General features: G+C 48.1%; 1 protein-coding gene across 5 annotated transcripts; it reads right to left on the bottom strand.

Moving 5' to 3' along the window:
- Nucleotides 1-53: 53 nt before the first annotated feature.
- Nucleotides 54-15,012, bottom strand: FBXO6 (F-box protein 6). 5 transcript variants are annotated; one of them, XM_086344483.1, is made up of 7 exons: nt 14,877-15,012; nt 8,315-8,548; nt 4,534-4,828; nt 2,347-2,473; nt 1,736-1,831; nt 684-819; nt 54-456 (listed from the first exon to the last, which is right to left on the bottom strand). In XM_086344483.1, exons 3-7 carry the CDS (start codon nt 4,796-4,798, stop codon nt 283-285), a joined length of 798 nt encoding a protein of 265 aa, XP_086200609.1. In that variant the 5' UTR covers nt 4,799-4,828; nt 8,315-8,548; nt 14,877-15,012; the 3' UTR covers nt 54-282. The 5 variants fall into 5 exon arrangements, with proteins under 5 accessions (XP_086200609.1, XP_086200613.1, XP_086200608.1 ...); XM_086344487.1 differs by having other exon boundaries at nt 2,368-2,473; XM_086344482.1 differs by having other exon boundaries at nt 8,315-8,500.
- Between the last annotated feature and the right edge of the window lie 2,408 nt (nt 15,013-17,420).

The raw sequence follows: 17,420 nt of genomic DNA, 5'->3' as shown, positions 1-17,420 counted from the left end.
GCCCAAGTGCCAAGGACCTTGTAGCCCCACCCCTGGCCCCAGTCCCAGGCGAGTTCTGCTGAAAACGTTTATTACAACAAAAAGTCAGAGTTATGTGACAGTAAGCCCAGGTCAGGGCTGGGGCTGCCCCCTACAGGCTCAGCTCTTGCCTGCAAGGGACCTTTGGCACTCGGCTAGCCCAGGCAGAGGACGGATGGATGGCTGTCAGAGGACAGTCAGAGATGGCTTATGGAGATGGAGTGTGGAGGGAAGGTGGGGTGCCTCCTCTGGCCCCAGCAAGGTCTAGGGCTGCGCCATGGCGTGGGGCGGGTTCCTGGTCACCCTGTGGCTGATGACAACGCTGCTGTTGGTGACACGGGGCCCATACCAGCCTGCCCAGAACTGGGTGTCCTTGCCCCCGTGCTGAAAGAAGATGTGGCGGACTCCTGGAGGGTAATCCGAGAAGGTGTGGGAAACCTGGGGGGAGGGGAGAGACAGCAATCACTAGGACTGGAGAAGTGATGATGGCTGAGCTGAGGAAGGGAAGGGTGGAGCCAGGTCCTGCAAGGGAGAGCCTCCCGGCCAGAAGGCAGGAGCTCCAGGCAGTGGACTGGGGCATTCTGGGCCCTGGGGCTGCCCCTGATTTCCTGCCATCCTGGCCTTGGGAGAAGCAGGTGGCGAGGGGCAAGCAGGTGAGGCCTCACCTCTGTCCACTTGGCATCGTTCCACTGGTGGACGGTCACGGGCGGGGGCTCGAAGGAGGCCAGGACGAGGTAGTCGGCCGAGGCCAACTGTACTCGGATCTGGTAGGTGCAGCCACAATCTGCTCTGGGGGCGAACCTGTGGGAGGGCGGGGCTCAGGACTAGGGACCCCAAGACAGGCGGCCCTGGAAGCAGGCAACCAGCAGGCCCATTAACTGGGGCCCCGAGTTTCATTGCCCTGCTCTGCCCATGAGGCCTAGGTGGCTACAGTGCTCCCTGTGCCCCACTGTGCCCGCTGGAGTACAGTCTGCTCTGGGCCTCAATGAGCCCATCTGAGAAAAGGGGCAACTACCTTCTTGGGTGTTCCAGTGGAGATTTCAATGTAATCTTTTTTTTTTCAACCTAAAAAGCAACAGGCTCTCTACAGAGATAAAGGCCTGGGCTGTCAGATGTGTGTCACCTGTACATTTTAATGGAGGTTTGGGAGGGAGGGCTTGTGTGATGGGGCTGACACAGAGCTCAGCCTCTGGTCAGCCCCCCTGTATCCTCCGAAACCTCTGTAGCTCTGCACACCTCAAACCCCACCCTCTACCCTCAGAGTGGTGGGCCTGGTTGGCACTGGGGCTCAGCTTCTGCCCTGAGCCAGGCCAGAGTGTTGCAAAGCACTGGGCACAGAACAGGAGCTTGGGATAGAGTCGTGGGATGAACGGTTAAAGGGGCAGGGGCAGCAGACAGGCAAGGAGGCATGTGAGTATCTGTGAGGTCCAAGGAGGCTGGGTTCTGGTATCTTTTGCTCCGGTGCCTGTTTGTGACAACACATCTGTAGGCCTCAGTCTCCCCATCTGTAAACTGGGGTTAAAATCTACTGGTGCAGGGCAGTGGTGGTGGTGGGAGGCAGGTGTTGAATGAGTAAGTGCTGGCTCTGTCAGCAGGAAGGAGGGCAGCCCGTGCCCCAGGACACTGCCGGGTTCAGCAGGCACTCCCTACAGGGGATCTCAGGAAGAAAAGAGGGAGGGCTGCAGAGTGTGGGACTCAGGTGGGGGCCCCCACTCACCAGTCCTTAACCACGATGTCCGGCCGGAACTTGTCCAGTAGCTCCTCCCAGTAGCCCTCAGCTTTGAGGTCTATTATCTGGGACTTGAGACACATGCTGGGGAGCAAAGGGAAAGGCATGTGTTTGCAGGCATGGCCTGGACCCAGGGGGGTAGTTCAAGGGACCCAGCAGTCCCCGCTCGATCACTGCGGGCCAGTCACTGCTGCTGTGGACTCTGGCTCCTGCTTCCTGGCAGCCCCGTGGGGAACATGCGGGGAGCCTGACCCACTTGTGTTGGGCTGCATCCATCCCAGTCCTTAGGCCCAGTCTCCCAGCACCCTAAGGAGGGCACCTGTAAACTCAGGTCCCTAGACTGGGGACAGCCTGTATCTCCCTTGACTTAGCCTCACCACCAAAACAGGCTCCCTGCCTCCTCAATCTGCTCTCCACCCCTGCTGTCTCTTAACGTGGCTGCTGAGTTGACTCCTGCTCTAGGCAGCAGTAGACCCTGAGCTGGTTTTGGGAACCCTCTCCCTGGAGCTTCATGGGCAGGCCCTCACTTAGGCCTTGGGATTTGGCAGGTGTCTGGACCCTCCTCCTTCCACACAGCTTCTCGACTCATTCTGTCTTACTCATAGGACGTGACAAAGTACTTCTTGACTTTGGAGTCAGGAAAGCCTGTGCCGTGTGCTCCGGGGAGGCTCTCCACCTTCCACTGGTCCCCTCCGTTGGAGTCGATTTTCCAGGATTTCATATCCTCTAGGAAAAAACAGAAGCCCCAGGGAGATCCCTTGTGTGAATGCTCAGTCTGGCCCTCTCCACTTGGTCTTGGGAGGCGGGGCAGGGGTTGGGGAGGCTCAGATCTCAAGGCATGCCCCCCACGCCACTTTGAAGCCACCCTGCAAAGACCCACCCCCCACTGCTCCACATTCCGACCTGTGCTCATCACATCAGCTCTGATCTGGGACCCTCCCCTCCCACTTTCCCACTTTGTTTCTGACCGGCTAAATTCCTGACGTGAAGCTGGTGGCAAAAAAAAAAAAAAAAAAGTATAAGCAGAAATTCTAAACCAAACTTTCCTCACTTCCGTATTGCCGGCGGGGCTCTGGGAAATACCCAAGTTTCAGTTCTCAAACCACTGAATGACGCAGGGCCCGTGAGGGTAATTCTGTTCTGAACGGTTAGAGGTGAGTTCATCCCACCTCAGACCACTTTCTGGCAGTCCCCCTGAAGTCAACGTCTGGGAGGTCAACTACGGAACTGAGATCCAAGGGGAGTTTGCTGGTGGGTGGTGGGAACCTGCTGCCCTGGGCAGGACGGAGGACTCGGGGTCCGGGCATCCTCTGGGTTGGTGCTGTGTAGTAACTGTGTATTTGCGGACAGGTTCCCCACCAGGTTGGCAGAGTAGGTTTGGAGGCATAAGGCTGTCCTTTCTGTCTCCCCCGAAACAGTGATTCCTCTCCAGGCTTTCCAGAACAATCACCAGGGGAGCTTTTCCAAATTATTCCTTTGTTCCCTCTACTAGGACTTCCCTGGACTCCTACAGTGCAGGAGACCTGGGTTCAATCCCTGGGTCAGGAAGATCCTCTGGAGAAGGGAATGGCAACCCACTCCAGTATTCTTGCCTGGAGAATCCCATGGACAGAGGAGCCTGGGGAGCTATAGTCCACAGGGTTGCAAAGAGTTGGACACGACTGAGCGACTAACACTACTACACTACTCCCTCTACTAGGAGCCCACATCTATTCCCCAGGTTCCCTGGGGGCCCCCCAGCAGAGAACCGGGAGAATTCAGAAATCCAGGAGCTGGGCTACTACCCAGGGCAGGCCCACTGGGAGAGCTGAGCAAGGCTGGGTGGCCAGCTCTGCAGGGCTGGATGAGCCAAGCTGGTGGCCTGGACCTGCTGGGCAGCTTCTGAGCAGAATTGGGGGCAGGCCAGGAGACTGAGTGGGGCGCTGTCTATGGGGCTGAGGAACTTTAGTAGTCAGGACCAGACTCCAGAAGCTGGGCAGTTCTAGATCTTTGGGCAAGACACTCATCTTGGGGGGGCCTCATACTCCCCATCTATAAAATGGACCCTACCTTTTTTCTTTGGCTAACCTACATGATGCTCGTGAGAACAGAGAGAGAAAACAAGCATGAAAAGGGTTCTAAGCATACAGACTAGGCCTCTTAATCAGTTGCTGCTATATCCCAGCAGGAAGCATGATGCCTGATATGAAATGAAGGTGCTAACAAAGGGGAAAAAAATAAACAAACCCTGGCAAATATAAGAGAACGTAAGCAAAACTGGAGCCTCAAACCACGTGATCGTAGTCACCTCTCAAAATTCGTCCTCTGTATCATGAGGTGACAGGAAGATAATGACTCAGACCAGGTACATAGCCAGCTTGCACATAGCCCTTAGGCAGCAAAGACTGAACTAGATGGGAAGGGGGGCCGGGTGTATGCTCATTCATTCAACCAATGTGTCCTGAGCACTTGCTATGTGGGCACAGGGTGCCAAGTGGCAAGATCTGTCAGGCCCCAGGAACTTGAAATTTGTAGCAGAGGGGAAAAAAAAAAACAAGAGATTGAGTAATTCTAGGTTATGATCAGTGCAATGAAGGAAGGAAATGGGGCGATGTGACAGAGGTGGGGGACACTGTTTTCAGATGCAGGATCAGGGCACATCTCTGAACTGAGATCTGATGGATGAGAAGGACCAAGGGAGCGTGAGTGTTGGGGCAGGGGGGTGAGGGAACAGTCCAGGTAGTGTGGGAACAGCAAGTGCAAAGGTCCTAAGGTTCAGGAAAGGGAGGGAAGCAGCCCCTGCTCACCTTCGGCACACGGGTTGCGCAGCAGGTTCCTTCGGAGACTGCACAGAAAGTAGAAGACCTTCCAGTCGGACACAGGCTGGTCCCAGTCCTCGGTGACATAGCCCTCCCGCAGGCACTTGCGCTTCCAGAGGGACACGAGGTCAATGAGGTCACGCCAGAGGCAGCATACGGGGCGGCAGTTCCGCAGCAGCTGGCGGGCGGGCACGTGCATGAACACCTCCAGCAGGATGTTCTCAGGCAGCTGGTTGATGCTGACCAGGGCCATGGTTGCGGGGGGTGAGGTGCACACACAGGCCTGTGGGGAGCAACACTGGTCATGAGCTCTGACCAGGAAGGCGGACCCCACAGATCCCCAGGAACCCAGGCCAGGAAACATCTGAGCCCCCTTCTAGTACACGGTGGGCTTCCCAGGTGGCTCAGTGGTAAAGAATCCACCTGCCAATGCAGGAAACGCAGGAGACATGGATTTGTGTCAGGAAGATCCCCCAGAGAAGGAAATGGTAACCCACTCCAATATTCTTGCCTGGGAAATCCCAGGGACAGAGGAGTCTGACGGGCTACAATCTATGGGGTTGCAAACGGACACAACTTAGCGATTGAGTACACACATTAGCGGAGAAGGCAATGGCAACCCACTCCAGTACTCTTGCCTGGAAAATCCCATGGATGGAGGGGCCTGGTGGGCTTCAGTCCATGGGGTCGCTAGGAGTCGGACACGACTGAGCAACTTCACTTTATTTTTTCACTTTCATGCATTGGAGAAGGAAATGGCAACCCACTCCAGTGTTCTTGCCTAGAGAATCCCAGGGACGGGGGAGCCTGGTGGGCTGCCGTCTATGGGGTCGCACAGAGTCGGATACCACTGAAGCTACTTAGCAGCACACACATTAGTATACGGTAGACCCTCACAATAAAGTGGTCACATGTTATGCACATTTGAAAGAGTGCAATAATACTGATAAAGTCTTCAGGGACTAATTTTTTAAGAGGCTCCATCCCCCCATTAAAAATTAATGGCTTAATTTTTAGTTGGTGGGCCTGATGAACTGTAAGATTTTGCCAAGACCATGCTGTTGTCTGTAAGCTCTGCAAAAGGTTTCAGTGATATTTTAATGCTGTGAATTCACCGTTAGAATATAAAATCTTTATTGCATCCACAGACTAGCTCACAACTTAAGTAATGGGCTAGTCCGGAGATAACAAACTTCCTCTCCCCAAATTGTTCACTTTAGCCTGGAAAACGAATGTGATAAATATCCCCTTAAGGAGGTTCCCCACCCCACCCCCACCCCCGGACAGTTCTGGCTTGGGCTTCAGGTCACTCTGAAATGCCCAGAAACTGAAAAGCAGATTGAGGGTGAAGATATAAGATTGCTTGTGTTTTAGTTGTGGTCTTCAATGATTATCTGGGAAGATTGTTGTCTAATTGCTAAGTCATGTCCAACTCTTTGTGACCCCATGGACTGCAGTGCACCAGGCTTCCCTGTTCTGGGAAAGTAATCCCTCTCACTGCCCCAAATGGAGGTAGTAGCTGTCCTGACCTCAAAAGGGCTGGGAGGACTGAGTGGGCACAAGTAAAGCATTGAGCACAAGGCTGGTCGAGAAGTGCTCCACAGCATCATTAGCTCTTTTGTTCTAGTTTAGTTGCTTAGTCATGTCTGACTCTCCTTTGTGACCCCGTGGACTATAGCCTGCCAGGTTCTGTCCATGGGATTCTCCACTCAAGAATATTGGAGTGGGTAGCCATTTCCTTCTCCAGAGGATCTTTCCGACCCAAGAATTGAACCCAGATCTCCTGCATTGCAGATTCTTTACCAATGAGTCACCAAGGAAGCCCTGAATTGCACAGGGGTTTGGGAAAATTAGAGTGGTGTCACCACCTTGGCCTGAATCTTGCCTGGGGGGGTCATGGTTATCCAGCTGTCTAAGGGGATTCCCTCAGGGCGTGGGGTGGGGTGGGCCTGTAGCCACTATCACTCAGGCCTTATCTGCTTACGGTGGGGGGAGGGAATAGTCTCCTCCCACATGTAGGGACACTGGGGAGACTTCTGATTTTCCACTGTGACTTTGGCCAAAAAAACAGTTGTTAACGTAAAACAATAAAACAGCCGGATATTTTACCAGCAAAAGAGATTTATTTGGGAGTGGCAAGGAACTGCTTCTCTGGTGGCTTGGACAGTAAACAATTTGCCTGCAATGTGGGAGACCCAAGTTCGATTCCTTGGTCGGGAAGATCCTCTGGAGGAGGGCATGGCAACCCACTCCAGTATTCTTGCCTGGAACAGTCCATGGACAGAGGAGCCTGGTGGGGTACAGTCCATGGAGTCACAAAGAGTCAGACACAACTGAGAGACTAACACTAACACTGGCAAAGAATTGCAATTTGGGACATACAACTGGTGAAACCCTTGTAAATTTTCTTAAGCAAAGGAGAAAGTGAAGTGCAAGTCCCTCAGTCGTGTCAGACTGTGACCTCATGGACTATACAGTCCATGGAATTCTCCAGGCCAGAATACTAGAGCAGATAGCCATTCCCTTCTCCAGGGCATCATCCCAACCCAGAACCCAGATCTCCCGCATTGCAGGAGGATTCTTTACCAGCTGAGCCACAAGGGAAGCCCAAGCAAAGGAGAGGGAATTCTTTTATAGAAGAGACATGGAAGTCAGGAGGGACAGTTATAAAGCTTGCTGGATATAAATAAATAAAATATTTCAAAAAAAAAAAAAATAAAGCTTGCTGGAGGAAACTGGGAGTTCCAAATATGGTGACTTTTCAATGGCTGAGTTGTGACAGTCTCCCATTGGCTAAGCTGTTGCCAGGAAAGGAGAAAAATTTTCTTCCCTCTGCTGGCGCTAGTAGCGTTACTTCCTGCTGGAGATCTGTATTGATTCTTCCTGTTGGGATGTGTATTGACTGTCAAGTACTCCCCTTTCTGTCCTCCCCAGTCCATTTTAATAAGGTTTCCCTTGATTAATTTTCACATTTCTCCCTTTTGATCAAGATCTTTCCCCCAGAGCATCCCTGATCAAGACTCAGGGTTTTTTGTTTTTTTAACTAGCATTCAATCACCTTTTGTCCCTGGATGCCAGGAAGGACCTTTCCTGAGTGTCTTGTCCTATGTCAGAGGGAAAGTGCACATATTGGACACCCACTGTGGTCACATTTAAGTATCAAGGGGGATGGGTGGCCAAGAGGACACCTCTCAGGAATTTCCTATCTAAAAGTCTGTGTCTTATAAGAGTGAATACAGCAATTTGTTGCTATGTCACTTCAGTTGTGTCCAACTCTTGTGATCCTATGGACTGTAGCCCACAAGGCTCCTCTGTCCATGGGATTCTCCTGGCAAGAATACTAGAGTGGGTTGCCCTGCCCTCCTCCAGGGGATCCTCCCCACCCAGGGATTGAACCCGAATCTCTTTTGTCTCCTGCATTGGCAGGTGAGTTCTTTACCACTAGTGCCAACTGGGAAGCAAAGTTATGCTCAAAACTGAAGGAATTAACAAGAACTTTGGAATGACACAGTGTAGGAATAAACATGGAGTAATTAGACAGTATTGTTATCTCCAAGAAAATCTTTGGAATCAGATGTTTCATCAGTGGTACAGATTATAGGTTGCAAATGTAGAGACTCAATTGGCTAAGAATCCAGGGTCAGTTTTATAGTCTAGATGAAAGACAGTCACATCTGTGAATATTGAACCTTCTAACAGGCCTTGTCTAGACATCTGGGGCAAGCCGCCTCATTGCATGTCATCTGCTTCAATTCCAGGAAATCTTTACCTTCAGGTCACCAGATGGTGTGCAGGTCCAGTCAGGGTCTGGTGCTTTCTTTAGATGCGTCACATGAATCCAAGAGTCTCTTCTCTGGAGTCTGGCAGCACAAGGGGAGGTTAGCAGCAGCTGGGGCCTTTCCAGGGAGGCTGAAGAGAGTCCTTCTTGAGGTGTCTTTTCCAATAGATGAAATCTCTAGGTTGAAAGGTGTGATACTTAAGGTCTTCATCTCCCAAGAGCACACTATGAAGAAGATTTTATAATAAAGGCTTAATTGCTTCCATTAAAAATAACAATGCTCTGGTAGAGCAATGTTCTTCATAGTAGCTCAGCTGGTAAAGAATCTGCAGGCAATGCAGGAGACCCTGGTTCGATTCCTGGGTTGAGAAGATCCCCTGAAGAAGGGATAGGCTACCCACTCCAGTATTCTTGGGCTTCCCTGGTGGCTCAGCTGCTAAAGAATCTGCCTGCAGTGCAGGGGACCTGGGTTTGATCCCTGAGTTGGGAAGATCCCCTCAATGAAGGCATGGCAACCCACTCCAGTATTCCAGTAGCTGATGTACTTAGATTTTTGTTTTTCTGAGCTCCTCAGGCAGCTCAAATGGTAAAGAATCTGCCTTCAGTGCAGGAGACCTGCATTCGATCCTTGGGTCGGGAAGATCCCCTGGAGAAGGAAATGGCAACCTACTCTAGTATTCTTGCCTGGAGAATCCCATGGACAGAGGAGCCTATCGAGCTGTAGTTGATGGGGTTGCAAAGAGTCGGACACAACTGAGTGACTAACACACACAATATTAAAATATATCTCTTATCAGCTGTGGGGACTTGCGCAGTGACTCAGTGGTAAATGGGAGACGGAGGATTGATCCCTGGGTTGGGAAGATCCCCTGGAGGAGGGAATGGCAACCCACTCCAGGATTCTTGCCTGGAAAATCCTAAGGACAGGAGAACCTGGCAGGCTATAGGCCAGGGGGTCACATGTTATCTCAAAGTCATAGGCTGCTCCAAAGGCATACTGTCAGTATAAATGTAAGCAGTTTTGCCTTGGCTAAACTTTGAAGCCTCCATGAGAACATATAGTTCAACCTGTAGGGTAATTAAGCCATAGGTAAAGATGTTCCAAGGGGATCAAACCAGTCAATCCTAAAGGAAATCAACCCTGAATATTCCCTGGAAGGACTGATGCTGAAGCTCCAGTACTTTGGCCACCTAATGCAAAGACCCTGTTGCTGGGAAAGATTGGGGGCAGGAGGAGAAGAGGGCAAGAGAGGATGAGATGGTTGGATCGCATCACTGACTCAATGGACATGTGTTTGAGCAAACTCTGGGAGACAGTGAAAGACAGGGAAGCCTGGCATACTGTAGTCCATGGGGTGACAAAAAGTCAGACAGGATTTAGCCAGTGAACAATGAACAAAGGTGTTGCTTCAACAATATCAAAAGGAGTTGTAATAGCATACACAGCACAGTATTTACCATTTTCTCCCTTTAAATAAGGACCATCAGTAAACCATGAAAAATCTGCAGTGATTAGAGGTATCTCCTCTAAATGATTATGTAGAGTCAAAGAGTGACCTGTGAGGGTCAGGTAGTGCAGGGGTTTCGTGGTGAAGGAGGGGAGAAGAGCAGCTGGGCTGAAGTTAGTAAATGTGAAAGGGTTATGTGGGGAGCAGTCAGCAAAAGGATTTCATACGAGGTGAGGCAACTGACTGAAAAGTGTTGAGTGGATGAGAATTCAGGAGGGCTTCCACTACCTGGGGTACAAACGTGGTTGAATGGAATCCCATGGTTATCTCTTCAGTGGCCTTAAGCAGAGGGCAGTGGCAGGAATGGCTGAGACATGGGTGGAGGTCGGGGGGAGGTATTCCTGCACTGCAGGGTCCAGCTGTTGGCTACAAAACCCTGCAGGTCGATGATGGTCCCCATGTTTTTGGGTGAGTGGTCTGAGGACAGTCCCTGCCTTCTCATACACAAAGAGGAAAATGGGAAGCTGGTGATTAGGATGTTCAAGTGCAGGTGGTCTCATTAAGATTTTCTTTAAGTCTTCAAAAGCTGTATCATCTTGACCTGTCCAATTAACGGAGTCAACTTTACCGGTTTTTAATAAATCACGTAAGGGCTGAGCCATAGAGAGAAATTTGGAATCTGATTTCAATAGTAACTAGAGAGCTGAGAAAGCCTCATAACTGGTGCTTAGTTTTTGATTTGGGGAAGTTTAGGATGTCATGGAGCCTGTTGTGCAAGTGTAAGTCACTTCAGTCTTGTTTGACTCTTTGCAACTCTATGGGCTGTAGCCTGCCAAGCTCCTCTGTCCATGGGAAGAATACTGGAGTGGGTTGCCATGCCCTCCTCCAGGGGACCTTCTCAACCCAGAGATGGAACTTCACATCTCTTCCATCTCCTGCATTTGCAGGTGGGTTCTTTATCAGCAGTGCCACCTAAGAAGCCATTATGGAGCCTATCTGGATCTAAACATAGTCCCTGTTCTGAGATCAAGTGATCTAGATATCAAAGCTGAAATTGAGCAAAGTGCAGTTTTTCTTTGGAGACTTTATGTTTCAAAGTTTTAGCAAGTGAATGCTGTCTTCCTGTGAGGAGGTTTGAGAAGGAGAGCACAAGAGCAAGTCATCTATGTATTTTAACAAAGGAGAATCTGTAGAAAACTTTATATCATCTAAATCAGCTTTCAAGAAATGTGAAAAGTAAGGACTTTCTGTGAAACCCTGGGGCATCACTGTACAGGTGTACTGTTGTCCATTCCAGGTGAAGGCAAAAAGATTACTGGTTAGTTTTATCAACTGGAGTACTGAAAAATACATGCATAGATCAATCGCAGTGAAAAACTTGCTTCCACAGGGAACAGACGTCAGTAGCATGTGGGGGTTAGGAATAACTGGGTGTTGAGAGATAGCAGTGTTTGATGCTTGGAGGTCCTGGACAAGCCATCTTCAGCACCTGGGTTTTACCCCTCGGGTAAAATAGGGGTATTACAGGGACTATTGCAATGGATAATGAGACCATGAGCCTTGAAATCTTCTATTATGGGCTTTACACCTTGAAGGGCTTTTTTACTTATAGACTATTGATTAATTCTGGAGAGTTTAGAGGGATCTATTTGAATCTTAATGGAGGTACACTGTGAATTTTGCCAGTATCAGTTTGAGATTTGGCCCTTAAGGAGGGTGGTAGTTGATTGATCAGGGACAAACAATTGGTATTTTCAGAATCAGCCCCTGTAGTGTTAGACACAGAACAAATAAAAGATATCAAAAGGTCTTTTCATTTACCTGGCTGGCTATTTTGATGGCTAGTGTCAAATTCTAGAATTATTTCCACCTTTTGGGAGGAAGAAATTCTGGTATAATACTCTTCCAAGAAGCCTTAACCTAATAATGAATGGAGTTGGAGGAGCTAAGAGAATGGGTGTGTATCTCTCAAAAGGCCCAAACAAAAGGGAGAAGGCTTGGAGACAGGAGCCTGATGAAGGTTATTAGAGATCCCCTATCTGAACTGTATTAGTTCTCTGCAGTGGGGCTGAGCTCCAAGAGTGTGGCTCTGCTCTCAGTAAGGACAGAAATTCCTTCCTAATCTGGAGAGATGTTTCTTTTTTTTTTTTTTAAATTTAGATTTATTTAATTGGAGGCTAATTACTTTACAATATTGTATTGGTTTTGCCATACATCAACATGAATCCGCCACGGGTGTACATGTGTTCCCAATCCTGAACCCCACTCCCACCTCCCTCCCCATACCATCCCTCTGGGTCATCCCAGTGCACCAGCCCCAAGCATCCTGTATCCTGCATTGAACCTGGACTGGCGATTCGTTTCTTATATGATATTATACATGTTTCAATGCCATTCTCCCAAATCAACCCACCCTCTCCCTCTCCCACAGAGTCCAAAAGACTGTTCTATACATCTGTGTCTCGCATTTTGCTGTCTCGCATACAGGGTTATCGTTACCATCTTTCTAAATTCCATATATATGTGTTAGCATACTGTATTGGTGTTTTTCTTTCTGGCTTACTTCACTCTGTATAATAGGCTCCAGTTTCATCCACCTCATTAGAACTGATTCATTAGAACTGATTCAAATGTATTCTTTTTAATGGCTGAGTAATACTCCATTGTGTATATGTACCACAGCTTTCTTATCCATTCATCTGCTGATGGACATCTAGGTTGCTTCCATGTCCTGGCTATTATAAACAGTGCTGTGATGAACATTCGGGTACACGTGTCTCTATCAATTCTGGTTTCCTCGGTGTGTATGCCCAGCAGTGAGATTGTCGAGCTGATCAACAGGGAGGATTGGGAAAAGCCCCTGTAGTTCTTGGAGCCCTCTCACTGGGCATTAGAAGGATACTAGAAAGGCTGATGAGAGACGTGATGAGAAGACTGAAAGCTCCTGAAATGCTTAAATGGGTAAAAATCTTTTTTCTGATACTCTGATTCTCTGCAATACCAGAAACTAGAAGGTTTTGGATCTGTTTAGGGACCTTCACTTGCTGGAGCTGAAGATTAAGAATTTTAGAGGCCTTTCTTTCTGGTGGCTCATTTAGGAAGCAAGTAATCTGATTTACCAAATGAATCTAAGAGTGGACACAGTTTCCCATTCCATTCTCATGCTTTTAACTAAAATAAAAAGATCCCAGTCCAGTCCATTAATAAACATGGAAGTAACAGTTACCCAAGGGGACTCAACATCCGAAGGAAGTTGAATATTTCTTTTAAAATAACCTGAAATCATACAAATGCTCAGAGATTGCTTTTTCCCTCCAGAGCACCAGAAATGCTTCTAATGGGCAGTCACTGTTTAAAAACAACTGGGCTATATGATGATCTTTTACTTGTATCTAGTTTGTTTCACTTTTTCTATTTCATATTCAGTGTTCCCATTTCATCTAGTTTATGTTCTCCAATATCTCCATCTCTTTTTTTTTGATGTTCTTTCTCAAGCCTTTATCAAGTGTAGTAGAAAAGCTTTTGTATACATATACAAATATGTATTATATATACTTTAGAAAACTTACACATTTTTGCCCAACTGAAAAATTTATGACATTTTGATTCCACTTGTTTGACTTAGTATGAATAGAATGCTAGATTTTTAATTAAAAAATAGATATGCAACAAAGGTTTACTATGTAGCATAGTGAACTATAGTCAATATCTTGTAATAACACATGATGGAAAATAATTTCAAAAATAATATGTGTATTTGTATCACTGAACAACCTTGTTGTGCACCTGAAACACTGTAAGTCAACTATATGTCAATAAAATACATATATTTTAAAAAATTAACCTTAGGTCGGTTAGACTAATCATGAACAGAATAATCATCAGATTTTTGTGTGTAAGGCTGCATCTCGTTCCAGTCAATAAGCTTAGGAAAAGCTACTGTCATTGCTCAGTGGAGGTTTTCAATGAGTGTTCTAGCCTCTTGCCAAAAGGTAGGGTTTTGCTCTACTAAAACCCTTCCAGAATGTTCCCATGGGGCTACTTTCATCCAGTGCTTACTTGACACTCACCAACAAGCACATGGATTGATATCAATCTGAGAAACCAGACTGGCAGGTTTGAAAAACTGTATTAAAATCTCCAGCAAACCTATGGGGGATCCTCTGTTACTTTAGGAAACGCTTTAACTATGGCTCACAATTGGTCCAGGGAACATAGGTAATCTGGGATTTATTTCAATCCTCAGAAGATTGACTTTAAGGAGCATGTTCCGATAGGTTCAGAGCAAGGGAGCATTGGGGAGCCAGCATCCACAGACGAAGAAGAGAGGGCAGGGGAAAAAAGGCCTCAGAAACTGTTTTGTCTTTAATGTTTGCCTCAGTTACTTTGAACAATTTTAAGAAAGGAAATCTGGGGAGTTCAAAAGTTTCCTACGTTGGTCACTGATGTTCTAAATTACATCTGTTTCAGTTGGTCCATTTAGTTAAAAATGCTTACAAGGAGAGACAGTAGGTTTTTTTTTTCTTTTAACATAAAATTGCCTCAGGTCCCTGAAAAGGGGAGCACCGTCAAAACATTTTTGTATAACTAGGATCCCATTTTTCAGGGCTTTTTCTCTGGAGCAAAAGAATCATTCTTAAACAGCCCCCAGGCCAAATATCAGCACAGTTTCAATAGGAAAAGCCTGGTTCTAAAAGTAGTTGGACTGGAAGCTAGCACAGTTAGGAACAGTCTGATTTCAACATGGAGTGAGGCCTAAGGGCTAACTAAGTATGCACAGACAAACAAGGCCTTAATAAAAAAGGATGGCACCTTCAAACTGATTCCAAATAAAGCCTGTGTGTTAGTCGATCAGTTGTGTCCAACTCTGCTACTGCATGGACTGTAGCCCGCCACACTCCTCTGTCCATAGGGATTTTCCAGGCAAGAATACTGGAGTGGGTTGCCATTTTCTTCTCCAGGGGGTCTTCCTGACCTGGGGATCGAACCCGGGGCTCCTGCATTACAGGCGGATGCTTTACTGTCTGAAACTACTAGGGAAGCCCCCAAATAAAGCCTGGAGAGCTGCAGAAAGAGCGGAGCTCGGATCCAGGAGGAAAACTTACCCTCAAACTGCCAGGCTGGCAAGAAAGTAGTGAGCCCAGTGGGTTCCTTGAGTTGCGGCACTTGTTTGCTCACCAGCCTTGGAGTTGTTGGAAGATCTTCTCTGGATCTCCGTGAAACCTCCGTGTAAGTTAACCTAAAACAGTAAAATGGTCACTTTTTTTACTAGCAAAACCGGTTTATTTTGGAGCAGCAAAGAACTGCAATTCAGGCTATGCAACTTCAGCAAGCTACTTACAAGTCGTACTCCGGTAAAGGAGAAGGGACTCTAATTTTTATAGAGGAGAAGGGAAAGTTGGGTGGGGCTGTTATAAACAAAAAAATTCACTGGAAGATACTAGGAGTTGGAAGCATAATGGCTTGCCATTGGTTGAGTTGTTAGTCTCTCACTGGCTGAGCTGTTGCCAAACAAGGAGAAGATCTTTTTTGCTTTCTGTTTGCAGCAGTATTGTCACTTTCTGCCAGAAATGCCCAGTATGCCTCTTGATGCTGGGATTGTACTATCAGTTTCCCTTTATTAATTTTCACACTGTTCACAGTCTTCTCAACACATTCATCCCATAAAAAATGAGGGTGGGCACACTGGCACCTGCCCAGGAAGAAGCATTTTACTAATCCTAGAGGAAAAAAAAAAAAATCGGAAAAGGTGATGGCACCCCACTCCAGTACTCTTGGCTGGAAAATCCCATGGGCGGAGGAGCCTGGTGGGCTACAGTCCATGGGGTCCCTGAGAGTCAGACATGGCTGATCGACTTCACTTTCACTTTTCACTTTCATGCATTGGAGAAGGAAATGGCAACCCACTCCAGTGTTCTTGCCTGGAGAATCCCAGGGACAGGGGAGCCTGGTGGGCTGCTGTCTATGGGGTTGCACAGTCGGACACAACTAAAGCGACTTAGCAGCAGCAGAGAAAAAAATAAACAGATAAATAAAGTACTTTTCCCCAGGTCGAGAAGATCCCCTGGAGTAGGAAATGGCAACCCACTCCAGTGTTCTTGCCTGGAGAATCCCAGGGACAGGGGAGCCTGGTGGGCTGCTGTCTATGGGGTTGCACAGTCGGACACAACTAAAGCGACTTAGCAGCAGCAGAGAAAAAAATAAACAGATAAATAAAGTACTTTTCCCCAGGTCGAGAAGATCCCCTGGAGTAGGAAATGGCAACCCACTCCAGTATTCTTGCTTGGTAAATCCCATGGACAGGAGCCTGGTGGGCTATAGTCCATGGGGTCGCAAAGAGGTGGACATAACTTAGTGACTAAACCACCACCACCACCACCACCACAAGGTACATATAGCTCCTGCAAGGACTCACCTTCTCTCTGCTTCCTCCTCCCTCTGGGAAGGCAAAGAGTCCTCCTGACCTAGCCCCTGTCCTTCGGGGCCACTCCCTAGACCTCTACCCTAGTTTCCTGTTGAGACTCTGGCCTCGAGCCTGGCTCCTATGGTCCCCTGGTCCTTTGGGCAATGATGGAAAAATACTCCTTGTGGCCAGGTCTTCCCATTTTTCAGGAGAAATTTTAAACATTTTTTTTTTAAACATGAAATCTGTCGATTTTTAAAAGTTGGTAACTTCTAAAAGCATTGTCTAGGCCAAATAAAAGTCCCTGGGCTTAAAGTTCAGTTCAGTCGCAGTCGTGTCTGACTCTTTGCAACCCCATGAACCACAGCATGCCAGGCCTCCCTGTCCATCACCAATTCCTGGAGTTTACTCAGACTCATGTCCATTGAGTCAGTGATGCCATCCAACCATCTCATCCTCTGTTGTTCCCTTCTGCTCCCGCCCTCAATCTTTCCCAGCATCAGGGTCTTTTCAAATCAGTCAGCTCTTCGCATCAGGTGGCCAAAGTATTGGAGTTTCAGCTTCAACATCAGTCCTTCCAATGAACATCCAGGACTGATCTCCTTTAGGATGGACTGGTTGTATCTCCAAGTTAGAAGTGTCTTAACCTGTAGTCCAAAGTCTGGTCCCATGATATTGGGCTTCCCAGGTGGCTCAGACAGTAAAGAATCTGCCTGCAATGTAGGAGACCCAGGTTTCATTCCTGGGTCAGGAAGATCCCTGAAGAAGGAAATGGCAACCCACTCCAGTATTCTTGCCTGGAGAATCCCATGGACAGAGGAGACTGGTGGGCTACAGTCCGTGGGGTTGCAAAGAGTTGGACATGACTGAGCGACTAACATCAGGTGGCATTAGCGGTAAAGAACCTGCCTGCCAAAGCAGGAGACATAAAAGACGCGGGTTCGATCCCTGGGTCGAGAAGATCCCCTGAGGGAGGGCATGGCAACCCATGTTATTACTGAACCCCATTCCCAAAGCCTGACTGCAGAGGGGGTAGTTGGGGGTGGGGGGTGGGGGGTGGGTGAAGGTCATCCTGGGGCACTCTTTAAGTGGAAACGTCTACATCAGCGCTAGGAGGCAGCCTCTCGCACCTACTGGGCTTCCTGCGTACCAGTCCAGAAGCCACGCACTAGCCTTTTCTCCATTGACTCTCCCCAGAACCCCTTGAGACCCTGTTACTAAGTCCATTTCCGAGAGCGGAAGCTGA

This window comes from Bos grunniens, chromosome 16 (assembly GCF_055505025.1).
Source record: "Bos grunniens cultivar Pamir isolate PY7600 chromosome 16, Bosgru_T2T1.0, whole genome shotgun sequence".
NCBI classification, from domain to species: domain Eukaryota; kingdom Metazoa; phylum Chordata; class Mammalia; order Artiodactyla; family Bovidae; genus Bos; species Bos grunniens.
The sequence above is the reverse complement of the archived record's forward strand: the minus strand, read 5'-3'. Positions and strand labels throughout refer to the sequence as shown.

Excerpts from the sequence above, each read along its gene's own strand:
- FBXO6 (XM_086344483.1), bottom strand. The coding sequence starts at position 4,798 with ATGGCCCTGGTCAGCATCAACCAGCTGCCTGAGAACATCCTGCTGGAG. Across the intron at positions 2,474-4,533 it reads GCGCAACCCGTGTGCCGAAG|AGGATATGAAATCCTGGAAA; the intron begins GTGAGCAGGGGC and ends GTTTTTTCCTAG. Across the intron at positions 1,832-2,346 it reads TACTTTGTCACGTCCTATGA|CATGTGTCTCAAGTCCCAGA; the intron begins GTAAGACAGAAT and ends TTTGCTCCCCAG.